This window comes from Ascaphus truei, chromosome 9 (assembly GCF_040206685.1).
Source record: "Ascaphus truei isolate aAscTru1 chromosome 9, aAscTru1.hap1, whole genome shotgun sequence".
Classification (NCBI taxonomy): domain Eukaryota; kingdom Metazoa; phylum Chordata; class Amphibia; order Anura; family Ascaphidae; genus Ascaphus; species Ascaphus truei.
The window spans coordinates 26,414,250-26,439,369 of record NC_134491.1 but is presented as its reverse complement, the minus strand read 5'-3'; the positions used below and the strand labels follow the sequence as shown (position 1 = coordinate 26,439,369).

General features: G+C 58.9%; 1 protein-coding gene across 1 annotated transcript in view; it reads left to right on the top strand.

Annotated features, from left to right (window-relative positions):
- CELSR2 (cadherin EGF LAG seven-pass G-type receptor 2) overlaps positions 1-25,120 on the top strand; it is a 71,212-nt gene that overhangs the window by 3,315 nt on the left and 42,777 nt on the right. The window contains 10 exon segments of the mRNA XM_075613979.1: positions 2-1,355; positions 6,533-6,804; positions 9,564-9,948; positions 13,236-13,458; positions 22,157-22,272; positions 22,491-22,579; positions 23,537-23,694; positions 23,992-24,155; positions 24,541-24,666; positions 24,953-25,119. Of these exon segments, the coding sequence (XP_075470094.1) occupies positions 2-1,355; positions 6,533-6,804; positions 9,564-9,948; positions 13,236-13,458; positions 22,157-22,272; positions 22,491-22,579; positions 23,537-23,694; positions 23,992-24,155; positions 24,541-24,666; positions 24,953-25,119 (3,054 nt within the window).

Below are 25,120 nucleotides of genomic sequence, written 5' to 3'. Positions count from 1 at the left end.
CCGCTTTTCCATCTCTAGCCAGGCCGGTGGCGGGGGGCTGCTGACACTGGCGCTGCCCCTGGATTACAAATTGGAAAGGCAGTTTGTGCTGGCGGTAACGGCATCAGACGGGACGCGGACAGTCGCTGTGCAGGCAATAGTGAACGTGACGGATGCCAACACCCACCGTCCTGTTTTCCAGAGCTCCCACTACACGGTCAGTGTGAGGGAGGACAGGCCAGCGGGCACCACAGTGGTGGTCATCAGTGCCACAGATGAGGACACAGGGGAGAATGCCCGCATCAGCTATCTGGCAGAGGAGGGCACGCCACAGTTTGCCATAGACCCCGACACCGGTGCTGTTACCACAACCATGGAGCTAGACTATGAGGACCAGGTGTCCTACACAATGGCCGTAACCGCGTGTGACAATGGCATCCCACAGAAGTCAGACACCACCTACCTGGAGATCCTGGTAACAGATGTCAACGACAACCCCCCTGTCTTCCAGCGCGCATTGTACCGGGGAACGGTGCCAGAGGATGCGCCCCCTTACACCAGTGTCCTGCAGATCTCTGCCACCGACCGCGATTCAGGCCTCAATGGGAGGGTCTTCTACACTTTTTCGGGGGGAGAGGATGGTGACGGGGATTTCACGGTTGAGTCCACCTCTGGCATAGTGCGGACATTGCGGCGGCTGGACCGCGAAAATGTGGCGCAGTACCGCCTCACCGCCTACGCCGTAGACAAGGGGCAGCCGGCCCCTCACCGCACTGCCGCAGAGGTGCTGGTTACCGTCCTGGATGTTAACGACAACGCTCCGGTGTTTGCCCAGGATGAGCTGGAGGTGAGGGTGGCAGAGAATAGCCCCCTGGGGCCACCACTGGCCAGGATCACAGCCACCGACCCGGATGAGGGACCTAATGCACAGATCATGTACCAGATTGTGGAGGGGAACATCCCAGAGGTGTTTCAGCTGGACATCTTCTCAGGGGAGCTCACCGCGCTGGTAGAACTTGACTATGAGGAGCGCCCGGAATACGTTATTGTGGTGCAGGCCACATCTGCGCCACTGGTTAGCAGGGCCACGGTGCGAGTGCGTCTGGTGGACGTCAACGATAATGCCCCGACCCTGAGCAACTTCAGGGTGGTCTTTAACCACTACGTGGGGGGCGGCGGGGGCAGCTTCCCGACAGGAGCCATCGGGCGAGTGCCCGCCCGGGACCCGGACGCCACCGACACGCTAAGCTTCGCCTTCCTGCACGGGAACGAGCTGGGTCTGCTCCTACTCAACGCCAGCACCGGGGAGCTGAGGCTGAACCGTGACCTCGACAGCAACCGCCCGCTGGAGGCAGTCATGGAGGTGGAGGTGACAGGTAGGGGACATGGGCATCACCCAGCACCACATCACTTTCACCATCCCTCCTCCTCCCTGGAAAGTTTTGGAGTCTGTAGGAGAAACTCCAGCTGTCCCCTCATTTATCTATTCATTATCTTTATCTTTATATTTCTCGCTTTCATTTCCTGCCTCATATCTTTTTCATTCTCTCCTATGTCTGTTATTCTCTGTTTGTTTTTTCCCCCCCCTCTCTACTACTCTTTTTTTCTTGTATCTGCTATTCTCTCTTCCTCTGTCATTCTCTTCCCCTCTATTGCCTTCTCTCTCGCTGGCTCTAATTCTATATGCTGTGAGACCACCTTCCCCACGCTGGAGAAGGGATGAGCTCTGTTCAGATGAATGGGATTAAAATCTTCTCCAGGGCAGGGAATATGATCTCACAGGTATATAAGGGTCTATATTTCTCTCTCTCACTTCCTCCTGTGCTGTGTATACATGTCCTGGTGTAGCAGTGTTTGGGAGGGGAGGCTGCCACTGCCTGTGCTGTACCTGCGCTGTACCTGCGCGGTGTATACATGTCATGGTTTAGCTATGTGAGGGGGATGCTGGCACTGTTGTTTCCCACGCTATGTACTGTATACATATTATGGTGTATGTGGCGGGCACTGCTGCTTCCCACGCTGTAACTGTGCAGTGTGCGTGTGTGTATATGTATGTATACACATATATATATACACATATATATATATATATATATATACATACATACACACACACACACACACACACACACACACACACACACACACACACACACACACACACACACACACACACACACACACACACAGTATGTCATGGTGTAGTAGTGCCGGTGTGAGTGGGGAGGCTGACACTGTCGCACCCATGCTATATCTGTGCTGTGTATACACGTCCTGCTGTAGCAGTGTGTGTTTGTGTGAGAGGCTGGCACTCCCTGCAGGTTCTGTCTGTGATGTGTCCGCAGGGAGCTGTAGCAGCTGTGTGTGAGGGACCGGCCTGTAACACTGTCAGCATGAGGCTGCGCTTGGCACCTGCTTCACAAGGGGTGGGGGAGACGGGGACATTTATTCCAGGTCCTTTGGGGATGTGGAGGGGCACATCGATATTCAGGCTTAACCAGATGGGTCAGCTCATTGTACAACCCCTTCACTGCCAGGGACGGCTAGCAACGGTGTGTGTGTGTGTGTGTGTGTGTGTGTGAATTGACTCTACAAGTCTCTCTTGGGGAGTGTTGTGACTCTGTGGATCTCTGAACATGAAGGGGTTAATGGGGGGTGCTATGGCTCTAGGTCTTTCTGGCAGGAAAGGGGATAGCGGATAGAGAATTTTCTGTGGGTCTCTGCAGTGAAGGGGTTAATGGAGGGATTTGTGGCAGGGAAGGGGTTAATGGGGTGAGTGTCCTGGCTTTGCAGGTCTCTGGCTGTGAAGCGGGATTTTGCAGAGTGCTTTGTCTGGCTCCGCTCTCTGGTTTTACACCCAGGCCTCAGATTAACACACTGTGCTGGACTCAGTCCAAACCTCACATCACAATGACACACTGCTCGCCCACACTCTCTCTCGCCGCCTCCTTCCGTTTTCTCTTGCTCTCTTTCTTGCGTGCTTGCTTTCTCGCTCTTTCTTGCGCGCGCTCTCTCTTTCTTGTGCTCTCTCTCTCACTTTTTTTGCCTTTTCTCTTTAGTTTTTTGTGCTTGCTTTCTTGCGCTCTCTTGCGCGCACGCTCGCTCTCTTGCGTGCACGCTTTCTCTCTCTCTCTTGCGCGCTCTCTTTTAATCTTCCCCACATTTTCTCCCACTCTCTCCTCCTCCCACCCCCCTGACCCTTTCTCTGCATATGGAGGGCCTGTTAATGCTGATCACATATTGATCACTGTAGATCAGTGAGGTGACAGGTTATATAGCCATCTGTCTGAGTGGGGGAAGGGGTTAGAAAAATCCGTCAGCCCCTTCCACACACACAACTCCCCCAGCTCATCCTATCTGTCCCCACACCCTGCGTTGTGAGGCAACATGGCACTCCTTACTGTGTGTAAATCATATATATATATATATAATCAGTGGTTGACAAATCACCAAAAAATCTACTCGCCACACAAAAAAATCTACTCGCCACCTAGTACCAAATGTGTGCTGCTTGGGCCAATATTTACTCGCCCGGGGGTTAAATCCACTCGCCCGGGGCGAGCAAATGTATAGGTTTGTCGAACACTGTATATAATTACTCCTGTTATACTGATGCATGTTGTGCATTATTTTATATCTCCTATCCTTCTTTAACTCCCCCTTTCTCTCGCTCATTGTCTCCCACACTCTCCTTCTCTCTCGTCCTCCGCTTGTACTTTTTTTGACTCTCTCCCCATTTCTCGCTCTCCTTCCAGCTGTCTCTTTTCTCTCTCCCTCTCCCTCCCCTGTGGTGCTTAACACGTCAATAGCATCTTCCTGAGCTCCCTGTAAAGTTCTGTCCTCCTGTTCTCTGCATCCCAAACTGTCACTAAATCACTGTGACTTTTCTCACCTCCCTGCACCAGACTTTCACACAGAGGCGGCTCCTGTGCACATTTCTCATCTCCCTGAGATGGACAAGCAGCCCTCAAGGCTTCCTGATTCCCAAGACACCATGCACACCCAGTCCTATATATCCGGCCCCCCAATATATCCCCCTTTTTTCCTATATAGCCCCAGTCCCTATAGAGATCCCCTTTACTTATATCCCTAGTACTATAGCTACAGCCCTTGTAGAAATTGGTTACCTCCCCTGTAGATCCTATCCCTATAGCAATCCCTGTAACTTCCCCTATAGCTCCAGTCTTTCTAGAAAACTCATTCACCCCCTATAGCTCCAGTCCCCATAAAAATCCCCTTCACTTCCCCCATAACCCGTTCTTATATAAAAACCCTTTTAGCGTGCGTGTCATTGTGTGTGTAGATGGCAGGAAGGACATTCACCGTGTGTGTGGGAAAAGTTGGGCCTTCTGCCCTCATTAATTCACATGGGGGGAGATTTGAGAGAGGGGGGGATGGGAAATAGGACAGGGAAACCCTACAGGGAAGAGAGGGGGAGGGGGGGGGACATTTTAGGAATTCAGTTTGGCTCAAGTTTGAGGGAGATTTCAATACGGCGACCCTATTAAAGTCTATGGGGGCAGCTAATGTATGCAAGAGGTTGATCCTATGGATGGCTATGGGAGCAGCTGATTTGTGTAAGGGGTTGATCATATTGAAGTCTGTAGGGTCAGCTGCTGTATGTAAGAAGGTAATTCTAGTGGTCTATAGGGGCAGCTGATGTGTGTGTTGTAAGGACATATTTTATTTTTAAGAGAGGACCACAGCATGGTTGGTGACTGGGATCTGTAGGGTCCTCATTGTAGGGTGACCCCAATGAAGCATTGACTGTGTGATGGGGGACTGGAATGAGACTTAATTCTCTGTAGCCCAGGAAGCATCCCACCAACTGCACTTTTATCTTGGGGTCACCCGTCCAAGACGGAGCGCTCCCCCCCTTCCCCTCCCCGTCCCGGCACCCCTCCCCCTTCCCCTCCGACACCCCTCCTGCCAAAAAAACCCTGCATTTTTGTTTTCTCAGGGATTTTAAAAAATGGCTGCCGTGGTGAACACAGATGTGCAGATTTTTTTGTATTTAACACATTTGGTACAAGCCTCTCCGGCATTATAGGGGTTAATAACCACCCACTCCCTGGTGTGCTTTTAGCTATCCTGTGCAGTTGACACCTGTTGGGGGGGAGGGGACAGGTCCCAGGGGGACTGATGTCATCCTTCCAAGTAACCGGACCTGCAGGTACAGGGGGGAGGATGAGAGGTAGCTTTGTCACTGCATGCAAGGATCTGTGCTTGTGTGAGCGCGTGTACAGTATATACATACACACTTGTATACATGTGTGGGGAGAGAGGTGTGTATGTATGAATGTATGTATGTATACACTATGTGTGTATATAGAGAAGAACTAGATCTTTACATAACACAGGAGGGAGACGGAGTAGGTGGTATGAGACCTTTTTATTGGCCCAACAAGTAGTTGATATGTTACAAGCTTTTGAACCTCTCGGGGTTCTTCATATGCATAAGAAAAAAGTATATTTAGCGCGCGCGGTCCCAAAGAATCTTGTAATGTCCCAAAGTATGAATAAAAATCTCTCTGCAGCTCCTCACTCTCCCGTGATCAGCGGGGCAAACAACCGAATATACACACATACAGTATAGTAGGACGCAAAAAAGAGAAAAAATGGGATCACAGTGAATCCAACCATCTCTGGGGGAGCTTGAAGGAGGGGTAGAAAGGAGCAAGTATGACGATACCTCCTGACGAAGCATTGTGTGACGCGAAACGCGTAGAGGTGACGTCACACGCAGTAGAGAGGAAGCGTCATTACGTTCCTCCGGGCAGCTGTAATTATACCTCCCTGTGGTGTTTGTAGCGCGAGGTGAAGGTTTGTTTTTTTCTTGAGCCGGAAGAACTTTACCACCGGATAATCTGGCGTTTTGGGACCTTGCCATTGTGTTGGTACACTTGCTCCTTTCTACCCCTCCTTCAAGCTCCCCCAGAGATGGTTGGATTCACTGTGATCCCATTTTTTATGTAAGTTTGACTTTATGCTTATTATTATTATAAATATTAATTACATTTAAATTTATATTAATAGTGTGTTTCTTTTCTCTTTTTGCGCCCTACTATATGTGTGTTCTTCATATGCATACCTGATGATGAACCTGAGGGGTTTGAAAGCTTGTAACATATCAACTACATGCTGGTTCAATAAAAGATATCTCACCACTAACTCACTCTCCCTCCTCTGTTATTTTACTACATAGACGAAAGGACCAACACGGACACCATCCTTCTTTGCCTTGATATATATATATGCAAAAACAACTGTATGCTCATCTGCATGTCTTAGGCAGGTCTGCAACCCCGCCTTTCCCCATTATCACCCAGCATACAGCACTTACACTGCAGCAAGGGATTCTGGGAAATGACATGCAAATGAGCACACAGTGTCACTTTTTGCCTCAAAAACCATTTTTAACATGGTTCCCTATAGGCTTAAGCTTGCTGCATGGTCACAGCTTTGAGCACAGCCAGGGTTAAGGTGTATATATATATATATATATACCTGCCATCATCACTTTATTCCCCCTCTCCTCTTTCTCCCCCAACAGATGGAATACACACTGTCACTTCGCAGTGCTCCCTACAGGTGGCTGTGATTACAGATGAGATGCTCTCTCACAGCATCACCCTGCGCCTTGGAGGGGTCTCACAGCACCGCTTCCTCTCCCCCCTCCTGCCGCTCTTCATCCAGGGGGTGGCTCAGGTCCTCACCACCCCTGCCCCCGGAGTGGTGGTCTTTAGCATCCGGGAGGACTCGGAGGGGCAAGTGACGGCCCAAGGCTCCCCATCAGAGGCGCAGATCCTAAACGTCAGCCTTTCGGTGAGTGGGAATTGTATTGTATTGTATGTCTTTATTTATATAGCGCCATTAATGTACATAGCGCTTCACAGTAGTAATACATGTGGTAATCGAATAAATAACAGATAATATAAATAACAGATCATGGGAATAAGTGCTTTAGACATAAACATAACATTAAGCAAGAGGAGTCCCTGCTCCGAGGAGCTTTAAACCATAAGGTAGATGTGTGTGTGTGTGTGGGTGTATGTATGTATGTATGTATGTGTGTATGTCTTTATTTATATTGCGCCATTAATGTACATAGCGCTTCACGGTAGTAATACACTTGACAATCATATAAATAACAAACAACACATCATGGGAATAAGTGCTTCAGACATAAAAGTAACATTATGGAAGAGGATTCCCTGTTCCGAAGAGCTTACAATCTAATTGGATATATATATATATATATATATATTTATATATATATATATACACACACACGAAATAAATGATACCGTTCTGTGGCTAACGAAATGCTTTTATTTGTGCAAGCTTTCGAGATACACTGATCCCTTCTTCCGGCGATGTTACAATTCAGCCCTTTGTCGATCCACTACTGGGGGAAGGCCTCACCTATGATCTTTCAGGTACTGCGGTTGCAAGCGTCTCTTCTCCACATGACTCAAGAAAAATCCTAATTTTATCCTCCCATATAATACTCAGCATACATCTCTCTATACTTCTTTAAGTTGTCTTATGTTCCTAAATCGTCTTCTCATTTAAGGCCTGCGTTTCACAGCTGTACGTGTACACAGGCGGGATGCACTGGTCCAACACTTTCCTCTTAAGTGGAAGGATCCCTTGGAAGATTTGTTAAGTGTCACCCAAATGCCCTCTTTGCCATGGTTGATACGGTATTCTAGTAAATGTTCATTAAAACTGTAAATAAACGAACATTGATGATACAAATTCTTAATGCAATTAAAATGGCTGAGGTGTCAACAGAATCAAATAATCGTTTGTAATATGTGAAGCCTAAGCGGAGCGGTAGAGATTGGATTCATTACTTCATTACATCACTTCTTGTATAACATGGATATTGTCCATTGTGATGTATCTACTGCAAAAACCCCACGTGTTCTTTAAGGCTGGTTCAGCGATTAGAAGTGGTTCTTGACGTGTTCTTTGTCTCCTTTCTTATGGGTGAGGATTAGTTTGGCATTGTGTCCCTGCTCAGAAATGTTCCTGCTCTTCAAGTTTCGTCTCAGCTGCCACTTTTTTTTATCCTGTTTGTGAATCCTTCAATTTTCTTTGACCCTTCAGCTATAATTTTTATACGTTTTTCCTAACCGTGCATCTCGAGCGAGCCGACACGTATTTTTTTGTTCAGTTCTAGCCTTCGTCTTTCTATCTTTGCATTAACATGTCATTTGCAGCGAAGCAATCAATGACCACATCTTGTGTCAAAATGGTGAAGGGTTGTGCGGTCTTCACTTGCATGTTTCTGGTTCGGTGGGATCTAGTCCACTTCATTCTTGATCCTTTTTTGGATCTTTTACATGTTCCGTTTGCCATTTGGATTCTTCTTAAAGAATGAATTCACGATAGAGAGGTTTTCACATTCTCCAAATTCTACCAATCTTTCTCTGTGTTTGTTCCTGTTGACAGAACCATACTTTCCAACTAATGGTTCGTCTTTCTGCTGGGCGCTGATCTTTGCATTAAAATCTCCCGCAATGATCTTGAAGTAGCATTGTCCTTTGTCGTTAAAAGAGCCCTCCCACTTCCTTTTTTTTTTTTGGAGGGCGGTTTTAAAAGCATTAAGAAGACTTGATGAAGAATACATTTGATATTATAAGGAACATTTCCGAGAATGCAACATCAACCATTGGATTATATGACGATACAAGCAAGATGAGGATCAGCAAGGGAGTGCGGCAGGGAGACGCCAAAGCTTTTCACAGCAACACTTGAAGAATTGATCAAGACATTCAATTTGGATGAAAAAGGAGTAATAAATCAACAGTGAATATTTGAGTCACCTACGATTTGCAGATGACATCGGGGTTTTTTTTTGCCACGACTCCAGAAGAAATCCAGCAACAAATCAGAGAGTTTGCCGATGCAAGGAAGAAAGTGGGACTTTTATGTGAATCTCAGCAAGACCAAAGGGAGGTTCAACAAGTGTGTCAACTCCAAATAATTGGAACAGAATTAGAAGAAGCCTAAAACTATGTCTACTTTGTCTGGCAAGTAGCAACGGATGGGATCTTTTCAAATGACATTTATAGGAGAATGACAATGTCATGGAGTGCTTTTGGAAGAAAGTGTTTGGCCAGTGTAGTCTGCCTGCGAATGTGACATTTGGATCCTAAATGAGAAGATAATTCAGAAGCTTCAGAGAACTCAAAGGCCTATGGAGGGATGTAAGCTGGGTATTACCCAAAGGGACAGAAAAAAGAATGGATGGGTTCTAAAGCAAATGAGCCAGTGACATCGTTTAAAAGGGTGAAGAAATCAAAATTGTGGACAAAGCTCGTACTCTATTGGGATTTCAAGTGATGTCAAATGTAAGATGGACAGATGAAATCAGAAAATGTATTGGAACAACATGGAGAAGAGACACTTGCAACCACAGTACCTGGAACATCCTTGGGGAGGTCTTCATCCAGCAGTGGATCGACAAGGGCTGAAGTTGATGCTATAAACATATACTCATGTATATACATGTATTATTAGGCATGTAAATATAAATGTGTACACACACAGTAACTCGCTGGTTCTCGCTGCAGGTTCAGAGCCCAGAGGGGGGTTTCCTGCCGTCAGAGACCCTGCGGGAGCTGCTGTACCTAAACCGCACCCTGCTGTCTGCACTGGCACAGCAAAAGGTTCTGCCATTCGATGACAATGTCTGCCTGCGGGAGCCCTGCCCCAACTACATGCTGTGTGTGTCTGCTCTGCGCTTCGACAGCTCGGCCCCCTTCCTGGCCTCAGACACCCTGCTATTCCGTCCCATCCTGCCGGTTGGGGGTCTGCGGTGTCGCTGCCCGAGGGGCTTTGCAGGGGAGTACTGCGAGACTGAGGTGGACCTGTGCTACACAGGGCCCTGTGGGGACCATGGCCTCTGCCGGAGCCATGAGGGGGGGTACACCTGCCAGTGCCAGGAGGACTACACCGGTAAGCAGGGGCTATGTGCTGCAGGGAACATGCAAAGCCGGCTTTTGCGGGGGTGTTGGAGAAATCTTTGGTTTGCGGGTGCACTGAATATCTGGGTGTGAGGGGGCATGGACCATCTCTGGGTGTGCGGGGGGCACGGTCCATCTTGGTGTGTGGGGGACACAGGCCATCTCAGGGTGTGTGGGGAGCATGGACCATCTCTGGGTGTGCGGGGGGCACGGTCCATCTTGGTGTGTGGGGGACACAGGCCATCTCAGGGTGTGTGGGGGGCATGGACCATCTCTAGGTGTGTGGGGGGCACGAGACACCTTTTGAATGAGCGGGGGGCACGGGCCATCTCAGGATGTGCGTGGGGACACAGGCCATCACTGGGTGTGTGCGGGGGACATGGGCCATCACTGGGTGTGCGGGGGGGGGCACGGGCCATCGGCCATCTCTTACTATGCTCCTCTATATGATGCATAGCTGTATCTCACATTATATTGATCCCCATCCCTCTCCCCCTCCCCATCCCTCTCCCCACCCCTCTCCCCCTCCCCATCCCTGTCCCCATCCCCATCCCCCTCCCTCTCCCCATCCCTATCCCCATCCCCATCCCTATCCCTCTCTCCCTCACCATCCCTCCCCCCATCCCCATCCCTCTCCTCATCCCCCTCCCCATCCCTCTCCTCGTCTCCCTTCCCCTCCCCGTCTCCCTTCCTTCCCCTCCCCGTCTCCCTTCTCCTCCCCATCTCCCTTCCCCTCCCGTCTCCCTTCCCCTCCCCGTCTCCCTTCCCCTCCCCATCTCCCTTCCCCTCCCCATCTCCCTTCCCCTCCCCGTCTCCCTTCCCCTCCCCGTCTCCCTTCCCCTCCCCATCTCCCTTCCCCTCCCCATCTCCCTTCCCCTCCCCATCTCCCTTCCCCTCCCCATCTCCCTTCCCCATCTCCCTTCCCCATCTCCCTTCCCTTCCCCATCTCCCTTCCCTTCACCATCTCCCTTCCCTTCCCCATCTCCCTTCCCCTCCCCGTCTCCCTTCCCCTCCCCGTCTCCCTTCCCCTCCCCATCTCCCTTCCCCTCCCCATCTCCCTTCCCCATCTCCCTTCCCTTCCCCATCTCCCTTCCCTTCCCCATCTCCCTTCCCTTCCCCATCTCCCTTCCCTTCCCCATCTCCCTTCCCTTCCCCATCTCCCTTCCCTTCCCCATCTCCCTTCCCCATCTCCCTTCCCTTCCCCATCTCCCTTCCCTTCCCCATCTCCCTTCCCCATCTCCCTTCCCCATCTCCCTTCCCCATCTCCCTCCCCCTCCCCATCACCCTCCCCCTACCCATCTCCCTGCCCAGCTCCCTCCCCTGCTCCCTGCCCAGCTCCCTCCCCTGCTCCCTGCCCAGCTCCCTCCCCTGCTCCCTGCCCAGCTCCCTCCCCTGCTCCCTCTCCCTCCCTCTCGCCCCTTCTCGCCCCTTCTCTCCCCCTCTCTCCCCCTCTCGCCCTTCTCGCCCCCCTTCCCCCTCGCCCCTTCTCTCCCCCCTTGCCCCTCTCTCCCCTCTCTCCGCCCCTCGCCCCTTTTCTCCCCCCCTCGCCCCTTCTCTCCCCCCCTCGCCCCTTCTCTCGCCCCTCTCCCCCTTGCCCCTCTCTCCCCTCCTCTCCCCCCCTCGCCCCCTTCTCTCCCCCCCTCGCCCCTCTCTCCCCCCATTCGCCTTTTCTCTCCCCCCCTCGCCCCTCTCTCCCCTCACCCCTTCTCTCCCCCCCTCGCCCCTTCTCTCCCCCCCTCGCCCCTTCTCTCCCCCCTCGCCCCTTCTCTCGCCCCTCTCCCCCTTGCCCCTCTCTCCCCTCCTCTCCCCCCCTCGCCCCCTTCTCTCCCCCCCTCGCCCCCTTCTCTCCCCCCCTCGCCCCTCTCTCCCCCCATTCGCCCCTTCTCTCCCCCCCTCGCCCCTCTCTCCCCTCACCCCTTCTCTCCCCCCCTCGCCCCTTCTCTCCCCCCCTCGCCCCTTCTCTCCCCCCCTCGCCCCTTCTCGACCCTCTCTCCCCCCCTCGCCCCTCTCTCCCCCCCTCGCCCCTTCTCGCCCCTCTCTCCCCCCCTCGCCCCTCTCTCCCCCCCTCGCCCCTGTCTCCCCCCTCCCCCCCTCGCCCCTGTCTCCCCCCCTCGCCCCTGTCTCCCCCCCTCGCCCCTGTCTCCCCCCCTCGCCCCTGTCTCCCCCCCTCGCCCCTCTCTCCCCCCCTCGCCCCTCTCTCCCCCCCTCGCCCCTGTCTCCCCCCCTCGCCCCTGTCTCCCCCCCTCGCCCCTCTCTCCCCCCCTCGCCCCTCTCTCCCCCCATTCGCCCCTTCTCTCCCCCCCTCGCCCCTCTCTCCCCTCACCCCTTCTCTCCCCCCCTCGCCCCTTTTCTCCCCCCCTCGCCCCTTCTCTCCCCCCCTCGCCCCTTCTCTCGCCCCTCTCCCCCTTGCCCCTCTCTCCCCTCCTCTCCCCCCCTCGCCCCTTCTCTCCCCCCCTCGCCCCTCTCTCCCCCCATTCGCCCCTTCTCTCCCCCCCTCGCCCCTCTCTCCCCTCACCCCTTCTCTCCCCCCCTCGCCCCTTCTCTCCCCCCCTCGCCCCTTCTCGCCCCTCTCTCCCCCCCTCGCCCCTCTCTCCCCCCCTCGCCCCTGTCTCCCCCCTCGCCCCTGTCTCCCCCCCTCGCCCCTGTCTCCCCCCTCGCCCCTGTCTCCCCCCCTCGCCCCTGTCTCCCCCCCTCGCCCCTGTCTCCCCCCCTCGCCCCTGTCTCTCCCCCTCGCCCCTGTCTCCCCCCCTCGCCCCTCTCTCCCCCTCTCGCCCCTCTCTCCCCCCCTCGCCCCTCTCTCCCCCCCTCGCCCCTCTCTCCCCCCCTCGCCCCTTCTCTCCCCCCCTCGCCACTTCTCTCCCCCCCTCGCCCCTTCTCTCCCCCCCTCGCCCCCTTCTCTCCCCCCCTCGCCCCTTCTCTCCCCCCCTCGCCCCTTCTCTCCCGCCCTGCCCCTTCTCTCCCCCCCTCGCCCCTTCTCTCTCCCCCTTGCCCCTTCTCTCCCCCCTCACCCTTTCTCTCCCCCCCTCGCCCCTTCTCTCCCCCCCTCGCCCCTTCTCCTACCCCCCTCACCCCTTCTCCTACCCCCTCACCTTTTCTCCCCTCACCTTTTTCCCCCTCTCTTTCTCTCTCCCCCTCTCTTTCTCTCTCCCCTCTCTTTCTTTCTCTTCCCCCTCTCTCTCTTGCCCCCCCTCTCTCTCTCGCCCCCCCTCTCTCTCGCCCCCCCTCTCTCTCTCGCCCCCCCTCTCTCTCGCCCCCCCTCTCACTCTCTCTCTCTCCTAGGCCCACACTGCGAGGTCTCTCTGCGCTCTGCACGCTGCTCGGCTGGACTCTGCAGGAATGGGGGAACATGTGTGAACCTGCTGGTGGGGGGGTTCCGCTGTGACTGCCCCCCAGGAGGGTTCGAGGCTCCATACTGTGCCGTCACCACTCGTGCCTTCCACGGGGAATCCTTCCTTACCTTCCGGGGATTGAGACAGAGGTTCCACTTCACACTCTCACTCAGGTGAGGGGTACAGAGATGGGACATTTGACAAAGAAAAGGGATAGGAAGGACAGTGTATCTCTCCCCCTCACTTCCTCGCTCTCCCCCTCCCTCCCTCGCTCTCCCCCCCTCCCTCCCTCGCTCTCCCCCTCCCTCCCTCCCTCGCTCGCTCTCCCCCTCCCTCCCTCCCTCCCTCCCTTGCTCGCTCTCCCCCTCCCTCCCTCCCTCCCTCCCTTGCTCGCTCTCCCCCTCCCTCCCTCCCTCGCTCGCTCTCCCCCTCCCTCGCTCGCTCTCCACCTCCCTCCACCTCCCTCCCTCGCTCGCTCTCCACCTCCCTCACTCGCTCGCTATCGCCCTCCCTCGCTCCCCTCCCTCCCTCGCTCTTCCCCTCCCTCCCTCGCTCTTCCCCTCCCTCTCTCGCTCTCCCCCTCCCTCCCTCACTCTCCCCCTCCCTCCCTCGCTCTCCCCCTCCGTCCCTCCCTCGCTCTCCCCCTCCGTCCCTCCCTCGATCCTCTCCCCCTCTCTCCCTCGATCCTCTCCCCCTCCCTCCCTCGATCCTCTCCCCCTCCCCCCCTCGATCCTCTCCCCCTCCCTCCCTCGATCCTCTCCCCCTCCCTCCCTCGATCCTCTCCCCCTCCCTCGATCCTCTCCCCCTCCCTCCCTCGATCCTCTCCCTCTCCCTCCCTCGATCCTCTCCCCCTCCCTCCCTCGATCTTCTCCCTCTCCCTCCCTCGATCCTGTCCCTCTCCCTCCCTCGATCCTCTCCCCCTCCCTCCCTCCCTCCCTCCCTCGATCCTCTCCCTCCCTCCCTCAATCCTCTCCCCTCCCTCCCTCCCTCCCTCCCTCGATCCTCTCTCCCTCCCCCGATCCTCTCCCCCTCCCTCCCTCCCTCGATCCTCTCCCCCCCCTCGATCCTCTCCCCCTCCCTCCCTCCCTCCCTCGATCCTCTCCCCCTCCCTCGATCCCCTCCCTCCCTCACTCGATCCTCTCCCTCCCTCACTCGATCCTCTCCCCCTCCCTCACTCGATCCTCTCCCCCTTCCTCCCTCCCTCGATCCTCTCCCCCTCCCTCCCTCCCTCCCTCCCTCGATCCTCTCCCCCTCCCTCCCTCCCTCGATCCTCTCCCCCTCCCTCCCTCGATCCTCTCCCCCTCCCTCCCTCCCTCCCTCAATCCTCTCCCCCTCCCTCCCTCCCTCCCTCCCTCGATCCTCTCCCCCTCCCTCCCTCGATCCTCTCCCCCTCCCTCCCTCGATCCTCTCCCCCTCCCTCCCTCGATCCTCTCCCCCTCCCTCCCTCGATCCTCTCCCCCTCCCTCCCTCCCTCCTTCGATCCTCTCCCCCTCCCTCCCTCCCTCCCTCCCTCGATCCTCTCCCCCTTCCTCCCTCCCTTGATCCTCTCCCCCTCCCTCCCTCGATCCTCTCCCCCTCCCTCCCTCGATCCTCTCCCCCTCCCTCCCACCCTCGATCCTCTCCCCCTCCCTCCCACCCTCGATCCTCAATCGATCCTCTCCCCCTCCCTCCCTCCCTCCCTCCCTCCCTCGATCCTCTCCCCCTCCCTCCATCCCCCGATCCTCTCCCCCTCCCTCCCTCGATCCTCTCCCCCTCCCTCCCTCCCTCCCTCCCTCGATCCTCTCCCCCTCCCTCCCTCCCTCCCTCGATCCTCTCCCCCTCCCCCCATCCCTCGATCCTCTCCCCCTCCCCCCATCCCTCGATCCTCTCCCCCTCCCTTCGTCCCTCGATCCTCTCCCCCTCCCTCCCTCCCTTGATCCTCTCCCCCTCCCTCCCTCTCCCCCTCCCTCGATCCTCTCCCCCTCCCTCCCTCCCTCCCTCGATCCTCTCCCCCTCCCTCCCTCCCTCCCTCGATCCTCTCCCCCTCCTTCCCTCCCTCGATCCTCTCCCACTCCCCCCCTCCCTCCCTCGATCCTCTCCCCCTCCCTCCCTCCCTCGCTCGATCCTCTCCCCCTCCCTCCCTCCCTCGCTCGATCCTCTCCCCCTCCCTCGATCCTCCCCCTCCCTCGATCCTCTCCCCCTCCCTCGATCCTCTCCCCCTCCCTGCCTCCCTCCCTCGATCCTCTCCCCCTCCCTCCCTCCCTCGATCCTCTCCCCCTCCCTCCCTCCCTCGATCCTCTCCCCCTCCCTCCCTCGATCCTCTCCCCCTCCCTCCCTCGATCCTCTCCCCCTCCCTCCCACCCTCGATCCTCTCCCCCTCCCTCCCACCCTCGATCCTCAATCGATCCTCTCCCCCTCCCTCCCTCCCTCCTTCGATCCTCTCCCCCTCCCTCCATCCCCCGATCCTCTCCCCCTCCCTCCCTCGATCCTCTCCCCCTCCCTCCCTCCCTCCCTCCCTCGATCCTCTCCCCCTCCCTCCCTCCCTCCCTCGATCCTCTCCCCCTCCCCCCATCCCTCGATCCTCTCCCCCTCCCCCCGTCCCTCGATCCTCTCCCCCTCCCTTCGTCCCTCGATCCTCTCCCCCTCCCTCCCTCCCTTGATCCTCTCCCCCTCCCTCCCTTTCCCCCTCCCTCGATCCTCTCCCCCTCCCTCCCTCCCCCTCCCTCCCTCGATCCTCTCCCCCTCCTTCCCTCCCTCGATCCTCTCCCACTCCCCCCCTCCCTCCCTCGATCCTCTCCCCCTCCCTCCCTCCCTCGCTCGATCCTCTCCCCCTCCCTCGATCCTCTCCCCTCCCTCGATCCTCTCCCCCTCCCTCGATCCTCTCCCCCTCCCTCCCTCCCTCGATCCTCCCTCCCTCCCTCCCTCGATCCTCCCTCCCTCCCTCCCTCGATCCTCTCCCCCTCCCTCCCTCCCTCGATCCTCTCCCCCTCCCTCCCTCCCTCCCTCGATCCTCTCCCCCTCCCTCCCTCGATCCTCTCCCCCTCCCTCCCTCGATCCTCTCCCCCTCCCTCCCTCGATCCTCTCCCCCTCCCTCCCTCGATCCTCTCCCCCTCCCTCCCTCGATCCTCTCCCCCTCCCTCCCTCGATCCTCTCTCCCTCCCTCCCTCCCTCCCTCCCACGATCCTCTCTCCCTCCCTCCCACGATCCTCTCCCCCTCCCTCCCTCCCTCGATCCTCTCCCCCTCCCTTCCCCTCCCTCCCTCGATCCTCTCCCCCTCCCTCCCTCGATCCTCTCCTCCCTCCCTCCCTCCCTCGATCCTCTCCCCCTCCCTCCATCCCTCGATCCTCTCCCCCTCCCTCCATCCCTCGATCCTCTCCCCCTCCATTCATCCCTCGATCCTCTCCCCCTCCCCCCCTCCCTCCCCCCCTCCCTCCCTCCCTCCTTCCGCCCCTCCCTCCCTCGATCCTCTCCCCCTCCCTCCCTCCCTCCCTCCCTCGATCCTCTCCCCCTCCCTCCCTCCCTCCCTCGATCCTATCCCCCTCCCTCCCTCGATCCTCTCCCACTCCCTCCCTCGATCCTCTCCCCCTCCCTCCCTCCCTCGATCCTCTCCCCCTCCCTCCCTCCCTCGATCCTCTCCCCCTCCCTCCCTCCCTCGATCCCCTCCCCCTCCCTCCCTCCCTCGATCCTCTCCCCCTCCCTCCCTCCCTCGATCCTCTCCCCCTCCCTCCCTCCCTCGATCCTCTCCCCCTCCCTCCCTCGATCCTCTCCCCCTCCCTCCCTCCCCCCCTCCCTCCTTCCCCCCTCCCTCCCTCGATCCTCTCCCCCTCCCTCCCTCTCCCCCTCCCTCCATCCCTCGATCCTCTCCCCCTCCCTCCCTCCCTCCCTCGCTCGATCCTCTCCCCCTCCCTCGATCCTCTCCCCCTCCCTCGATCCTCTCCCCCTCCCTCGATCCTCTCCCCCTCCCTCCCTCCCTCGATCCTCCCTCCCTCCCTCCCTCGATCCTCCCTCCCTCCCTCGATCCTCTCCCCCTCCCTCCCTCGATCCTCTCCCCCTCCCTCCCTCCCTCCCTCCCTCCCTCGATCCTCTCCCCCTCCCTCCCTCGATCCTCTCCCCCTCCCTCCCTCGATCCTCTCCCCCTCCCTCCCTCGATCCTCTCCCCCTCCCTCCCTCGATCCTCTCCCCCTCCCTCCCTCGATCCTCTCCCCCTCCCTCCCTCGATCCTCTCTCCCTCCTCCCTCCTCCCTCCCACGATCCTCTCTCCCTCCCTCCCACGATCCTCTCCCCCTCCCTCCCTCCCTCCCTCGATCCTCTCCCCCTCCCTCCCTCCCTCCCTCGATCCTCTCCCCCTCCCTCCCTCGATCCTCTCCTCCCTCCCTCCCTCGATCCTCTCCCCCCTCCCTCCCTCCCTCCCTCCCTCGATCCTCTCCCCCTCCCTCCATCCCTCGATCCTCTCCCCCTCCATTCATCCCTCGATCCTCTCCCCCTCCCCCCCTCCCTCCCCCCCTCCCTCCCTCCCTCCTTCCGCCCCTCCCTCCCTCGATCCTCTCCCCCTCCCTCCCTCCCTCGATCCTATCCCCCTCCCTCCCTCGATCCTCTCCCACTCCCTCCCTCGATCCTCTCCCCCTCCCTCCCTCCCTCGATCCTCTCCCCCTCCCTCCCTCCCTCGATCCTCTCCCCCTCCCTCCCTCCCTCGATCCTCTCCCCCTCCCTCCCTCGATCCTCTCCCCCTCCCTCCCTCGATCCTCTCCCCCTCCCTCCCCCCCTCCCTCCCCCCCTCCTCCCTCGATCCTCTCCCCCTCCTCCCTCTCCCCCTCCCTCCCTCTCCCCCTCCCTCCATCCCTCGATCCTCTCCCCCTCCCTCGATCCTCTCCCCCTCCCTCCGTCCCTCGATCCTCTCCCCCTCCCTCCCTCGATCCTCTCCCCCTCCCTCCCTCCTTCCCCCCTCCCTCCCTCGATCCTCTCCCCCTCGATCCTCTCCCCCTCCCTCCCTCTCCCCCTCCCTCGATCCTCTCCCCCTCCCTCCCTCCCTCGATCCTCTCCCCCTCCCTCCCTCCCTCCCTCGATCCTCTCCCCCTCCCTCCCTCCCTCGATCCTCTCCCCCTCCCTCCCTACCTCCCTCGATCCTCTCCCCCTCCCTCCCTCCCTCGATCCTCTCCCCCTCCCTCCCTCAATCCTCTCCCCCTCCCTCCATCGTCTCCCCTCCCTCCCTCGATCCTCTCCCCCTCCCTCCCTCAATCCTCTCCCCCTCCCTCCATCGTCTCCCCCTCCCTCCCTCGATCGTCTCCCCCTCCCTCCCTCGATCGTCTCCCCCTCCCTCGATCCTCTCCCCCTCCCTCCCTCGATCCTCTCCCCCTCCCTCCCTCGATCCTCTCATCCTCCCTCCCTCCCTCCCACGATCCTCCCGCCCTCCCTCCCACGATCCTCTCCCCCTCCCTCCCTCCCTCGATCCTCTCCCCCTCCCTCCCTCCCTCGATCCTCTAACCTTCCCTCCCTCCCTCCCTCGATCCTCTCCCCCTCCCTCCCTCCCTCGATCCTCTCCCCCTCCCTCCCTCCCTCGATCCTCTCCCCCTCCCTCCCTCGATCCTCTCCCCCTCCCTCCCTCGATCCTCTCCCCCTCCCTCGATCCTCTCCCCCTCCCTCGATCCCCTCCCTCCCTCCCTCGATCCTCTCCCCCTCCCTCCCTCGATCCTCTCCCCCTCCCTCGATCCTCTCCCCCTGCCTCCTTCGATCCTCTCTCCCTCCCTCGATCCTCTCCCCTCCCTCGATCCTCCCCCCCTCCCTCGGTCCTCTCCCCCTCCCTCAATCCTCTCCCCCTCCCTCAATCCTCTCCCCCTCCCTCCCTCCCTCCCTCGATCCTCTCCTCTCCCCCTCCCTCCCTCGTTCCTCTCCCCCTCCCTCCCTCGTTCCTCTCCCCCTCCCTCCCTCGTTCCTCTCCCCCTCCCTCCCTCGATCCTCTCCCCCTCCCTCCCTCCCTCCCTCGATCCTCTCCCCCTCCCTCCCTCCCTCCCTCGATCCTCTCCCCCTCCCTCCCTCCCTCGATCCTCTCCCCTCCCTCCCTCCCTCGATCCTCTCCCCCTCCCTCCCTCCCTCCCTCGATCCTCTCCCCCTCCCTCCCTCGATCCTCTCCCCCTCCCTCCCTCGATCCTCTCCCCCTCCCTCCCTCCCTCCCCTTCCTCCCTCGATCTTCTCCCCTCCCTCGATCCTCTCCCCCTCCCTCCCTCGATCCTCTCCCCTACCTCCCTCGATCCTCTCCCCCTCCCTCCCTCCATCCCTCCCTCGATCCTCTCCCCCTCCCTCCCTCCCTCCCTCGATCCTCTCCCCCTCCCTCGATCCTCTCCCCCTCCCTCCCTCCCTCCCTCGATCCTCTCCCCCTCCCTCCCTCCCTCGATCCTCTCCCCCTCCCTCCCTCCCTCGATCCTCTCCCCCTCCCTCCCTCGATCCTCTCCCCCTCCCTCCCTCGATCCTCTCCCCCTCCCTCCCTCCCTCCCTCCCTCCCTCGATCCTCTCCCCCTCCCTCCCTCCCTCGATCCTTTCCCCCTCCCTCTCTCCATCCCTCCCTCGATCCTCTCCCCCTCCCTCGATCCTCTCCCCCTCCCTCGATCCTCTCCCCCTCCCTCGATCCTCTCCCCCTCCCTCCCTCCTTCCCTCGATCCTCTCCCCCTCCCTCCCTCTCTCGATCCTCTCCCCCTCCCTCGATCCTCTCCCCCTCCCTCCCTCGATCCTCTCCCCCTCCCTCCCTCCCTCCCTCCCTCGATCCTCTCCCCCTCCCTCCCTCCCTCCCTCGATACTCTCCCCCTCCCTCCCTCCCTCCCTCGATACTCTCCCCCTCCCTCCCTCCCTCCCTCGATCCTCTCCCCCTCCCTCCCTCGATCCTCTCCCCCTCCCTCCCTCCCTCCCTCGATCCTCTCCCCCTCCCTCCCTCCCTCCCTCGATCCTCTCCCCCTCCCTCCCTCCCTCGATCCTCTCCCCCTCCCTCCCTCCCTCCCTCGATTCTCTCCCCCTCCCTCCCTCCCACCCTCGATCCTCTCCCCCTCCCTCCCACCCTCGATCCTCTCCCCCTCCCTCCCACCCTCGATCCTCTCCCCCTCCCTCCCACCCTCGATCCTCTCCCCCTCATTCCCACCCTCGATCCTCTCCCCCTCCCTCCCACCCTCGATCCTCTCCCCCTCCCTCCCACCCTCGATCCTCTCCCCCTCCCTCCCACCCTCGATCCTCTCCCCCTCCCTCCCACCCTCGATCCTCTCCCCCTCCCTCCCACCCTCGATCCTCTCCCCCTCCCTCGATCCTCTCTCCCTCCCTCCCTCCCTCGATCCTCTTCCCCTCCCTCCCTCCCTCGATCCTCTCCCCCTCCCTCCCTCGATCCTCTCCCCCTCCCTCCCTCGATCCTCTCCCCCTCCCTCCCTCGATCCTCTCCCCCTCCCTCCCTCCCTCGATCCTCTCCCCCTCCCTCCCTCCCTCCCTCGATCCTCTCCCCCTCCCTCCCTCGATCCTCTCCCCCTCCCTCCCTCGATCCTCTCCCTCCCTCCCTCCCTCGATCCTCTCCCTCCCTCCCTCCCTCGATCCTCTCCCCCTTCCTCCCTCCTCTCCCCTCCCTCCCTCCCTCGATCCTCTCCCCCTCCCTCCTCCCTCCCTCGATCCTCTCCCCCTCCCTCCCTCGATCCTCTCCCCCTCCCTCCCTCCCTCCCTCCCTCGATCCTCTCCCCCTCCCTCCCTCGATCCTCTCCCCCTCCCTCCCTCCCTCCCTCCCTCGATCCTCTCCCCCTCCCTCCCTCGATCCTCTCCCCCTCCCTCCCTCCCTCCCTCGATCCTCTCCCCTCCCTCCCTCCCTCGATCCTCTCCCCCTCCCTCCCTCGATCCTCTCCCCCTCCCTCCCTCCCTCCCTCCCTCGATCCTCTCCCCCTCCCTCCCTCCCTCCCTCGATCCTCTCCCCCTCGATCCTCTCCCCCTCCCTCCCTCCCTCGATCCTCTCCCCCTCCCTCCCTCCTCCCTCGATCCCCTCCCTCCTCCCTCGATCCCCTCCCTCCTCCCTCGATCCCCTCCCTTCTCCCTTCTCCCTCTCCCTATCCTCCCTCTCTCTCCGAACCTTTCTTTCTCTCTCCGACTCTTTCTCTCCGACCCTTTCTCCTCTCTCTCTCTCTCGCTCCACCCCCCTTCGCTCCGTCTCTCCACCCCCCTTCGCGCTCTCTCTCCACCCCCCTTCGCTCTCTCTCTCTCCACCCCCCTTTGCGCGCTCTCTCCACCCCCCTTCGCTCTCTCTCTCTCCACCCCCCTTTGCGCGCTCTCTCTTCTCCCCCCTTCGCGCGCTCTCTCCACCCCCCTTCGCTCTCTCTCCACCCCCCTTCGCTCTCTCTCCCCTCCACCCACCTACCATACCCTACCTCGCTCTCTCCACCCCCCTTTGCACTCTCTCCGCCCCCCTTTGGGCACTCTCTCTCTCTCCCCCACCCTTTTTTCCCTTCATTCTGCTGTGATTGAGCGGACTCTTTCTCTCTCAGTATATTCTCATTAGGTACAGGTTGGTTATGTTAGGAGGGGGTGGTGAGTTCACATTTGCCCCCAGGCCAGGGCTGTGACAGGTGCTAATTAATCCTTGAGTTTGAGAGAGGGTGAGAAAGTCAGAGGTCAGCACCCTGGGGGTTGGGGGGGGGAGGGGGAGGGGTGTAGTTTTGCAATTCTTTCAGCAGTGACCAGGAGATGAAAGTAAAGAGGACAGACGGGCAGCTACTCACAGCTAACCCCCATTATAATAACAACCCCTGTATATACCCCTCCCATGGCTGTCCTTTCTCCCCGTCCCCAAAGAGTGACACAGACAGAAGGGAACTATGGTACATGGCCTGTCCCTCCCGATGGAGGGTAGCACGGTGACGCATGTTTTCTGCTGTCCCTCAGCTTTGCCACGCGGGCACGGAACGGCCTCCTGCTGTATAACGGGCGCTTTAACGAGAAACACGACTTCGTCGTCCTAGAGGTGACAGAGGAGCAGGTGCAGCTGACGTTTTCTGCAGGTACCAGCCACTGTGTCCCCTCCGCCCGGCATTGTGTCCAATCCCTCGGGCCCCTCATCTCCCTGGGTCTTGTGTCCCCACCACGGCAGGGACGCTGGGAGAGAGGCAGCCTTCCCTGCAGAGCTTACACTCTAATATACAGAGGGATACAATACAAAGGGAGGGAAAGCACACCCAGCATGCCTCTGCTAGTCATATTTTGTCTTTCCGTCTTGCAGGTGAATTCACTACGACCGTGACCCCCTTTGTCCCAGGAGGGGTGAGTGATGGGCAGTGGCACAGTGTCCACCTCCATTACTATAACAAGGTACGTGGGTGCACTGCTGGAATAGCAGAGGAGGCTGTAGGGCGGGGTGGAGGTGCAGTGACAGCTGTGTGTGTATCAGCACGGGAATAGCAGAGGATGGAGGTGCAGTGACAGCTGTGTGTGTGTGTGTGGGGTCAGCACAGGAATAGCAGAGGATGGAGGTGCAGTGACAGCTGTGTGTGTGTGTGTGTGTGTGTATCAGCACGGGAATAGCAGAGGATGGAGGTGCAGTGACAGCTGTGTGTGTATCAGCACGGGAATAGCAGAGGATGGAGGTGCAGTGACAGCTGTGTGTGTGTGTGTGGGGTCAGCACAGGAATAGCAGAGGGTGCAGGGTGGAGGTGCAGTGACCACTGTTTGTGTGTGGGGTCAGTACAGGAATAGCAGAGTCTGGTGGTGTAATGACAGAGCTCTGTGTGTGTGGGTGTCAGCACAAGAATAGCAAAGGGTGCAGGGTGGAGGTCTAGGGACAGAGTTGTGTGTGGGTCAGCACAGGAATAGCAGAGGGTGGAGGTGCAGTCACAGCTGTGTGTGTGTGTGTGTGTGTGGGTCAGCACAGGAATAGCAGAGAATTGAGGTCTAGTGACGTGTGTGGTGCGTGTGTGCGTGCGCGTGTGTGTGGGGTCCGCACAGGAATAGCAGAGGGTGGAGGTGCAGTCACAGCTGTGTGTGTGTGTGTGGGGTCAGCACAGGAATAGCAGAGGGTGGATGTGCAGTCACAGCTGTGTGTGTGTGTGTGTGTGTGGGTCAGCACAGGAATAGCAGAGAATTGAGGTCTAGTGACGTGTGTGGGTGCGTGTGTGTGTGCGTGTGTGTGTGTGGGTCCGCACAGGAATAGCAGAGGGTGGAGGTGCAGTGACAGCTGTGTGTGTGTGTGTGGGGTCAGCACAAGAATAGCAGAGTGTGCAGCAGGGTGGAGGTGCAGTGACAGAGCTGTGTGTCCTGCTTTTCTTCCAGCCAACCCTCGGGAAGTCTGGGGAGCTGCAGGGACCCTCGGAGCAGAAGGTGGCAGTGGTGAGCGTAGATGACTGTGACACGGCGATGTCCCTACGCTTTGGGGGGGTCTTGGGAAACTACTCGTGTGCTGCACAGGGGATGCAATCTGGGACCAAGAAGTGAGTGTGGCACAGAGGGAACATAGCAAGGGGGGTGGGTGACAGAGGGGGGACAGTGACAAGGAGTGGGGACACCGGAGGGCACAGAGGGGAGACACAGGCAAGTGGACGTGACGGCTTGGGGAGGGTGACGGGGATCACGGTGGGGAAGAAATGATGGTACGAGAGGACAAAAACAGCATGATGGAAGTAACAAGGGACAGGGACAGACTGGGACAGTGGGAAGGAACGGGGGGGACGTGCAGTGCTGTAATGTGGGGGGGAGATGTTCTTATAAGGGGGTTGTCCCTGTCACAGGTCCCTGGATCTCACCGGGCCCTTGTTGCTGGGTGGGGTCCCCACTCTCCCAGAAGGGTTCCCTGTGACACACAGACACTTCGAAGGCTGCATGAGAGACCTTGTGATAGATGACCGAGCTGTGGACATGGAGGAGTACATAGCAAACAATGGAACCACCCCAGGTACGCTGTAATACAGAGTGGTAGAGGGGGGGAGAAAGAGGGAGGAGAGGAGAAACGAGAGAGATGGGGAGAGGATAGAGAGGAGGGGTGAGGGGGGAGGTTTTGAAGGATAGGAGAAATGCGAGGAACGAGAAGGTGGTGATGGAGAGCGAGGAAGAGAATGAGGGAGGGAAGATAGAAGAGGCAGAAAGAGGAACATATCTAGGGAGGAAGAGGGCAGAGCGCTGTGAGGAGGAAGATGAGGGAGAGAAGTGAGCAGAGGAGAAAGTGAGGAGGCCCGAGAGGGAGGTGGGGACCGGAAAGGTAGTGGGATGAGGGAAGAGCAGAGTGTGAGAGTGAATGCAGCTGAGGGGGACAAGAGGCTGACACTCCTCCCCACCCACAGGGTGCCCGGCCAAGAGGAACCAATGTGACGGAGAGCGGTGCCAGCATGGGGGGACGTGCGTGAACCGATGGGACGGATACTCCTGCGAGTGTGTGCTGGGCTATGGGGGCAGGAACTGTGAGCAGGGTGAGACCCCCGTTGAGCCTGCGACACTGACCAGCAGACAATTGCGTCTGTCAAGCTGAGCTACAGTTCCGCATGACACAGACGCAACATTCTGCAGATTGTCGCTCCCCTAATGCAGCTGTCGCTGCACCTCCATCCTGCCCTGCAGCCCCCTCTGCTATTCCTGTACTGACCCCACACATGACGCCGTCACTGCCCCCTCTGCTATTCCTGTACTGACCCCACACACGACGCCGTCACTGCCCCCTCTGCTATTTCTGCTCTGATCACCGTTTCTGTGTTACAGAGATGCCCTCTCCCCTGCGTTTCCTGGGTGATGGTTTGTTGCGGTGGGGGAACCTAGCGCTACCCCTGTCTGTGCCCTGGCACCTCAGCCTCATGCTTCGCACACGCAAGGCAGACGCCGTCTTACTCCGAGCTGAGGGCGGACAGAGCTGCACTGTCACATTGCAGG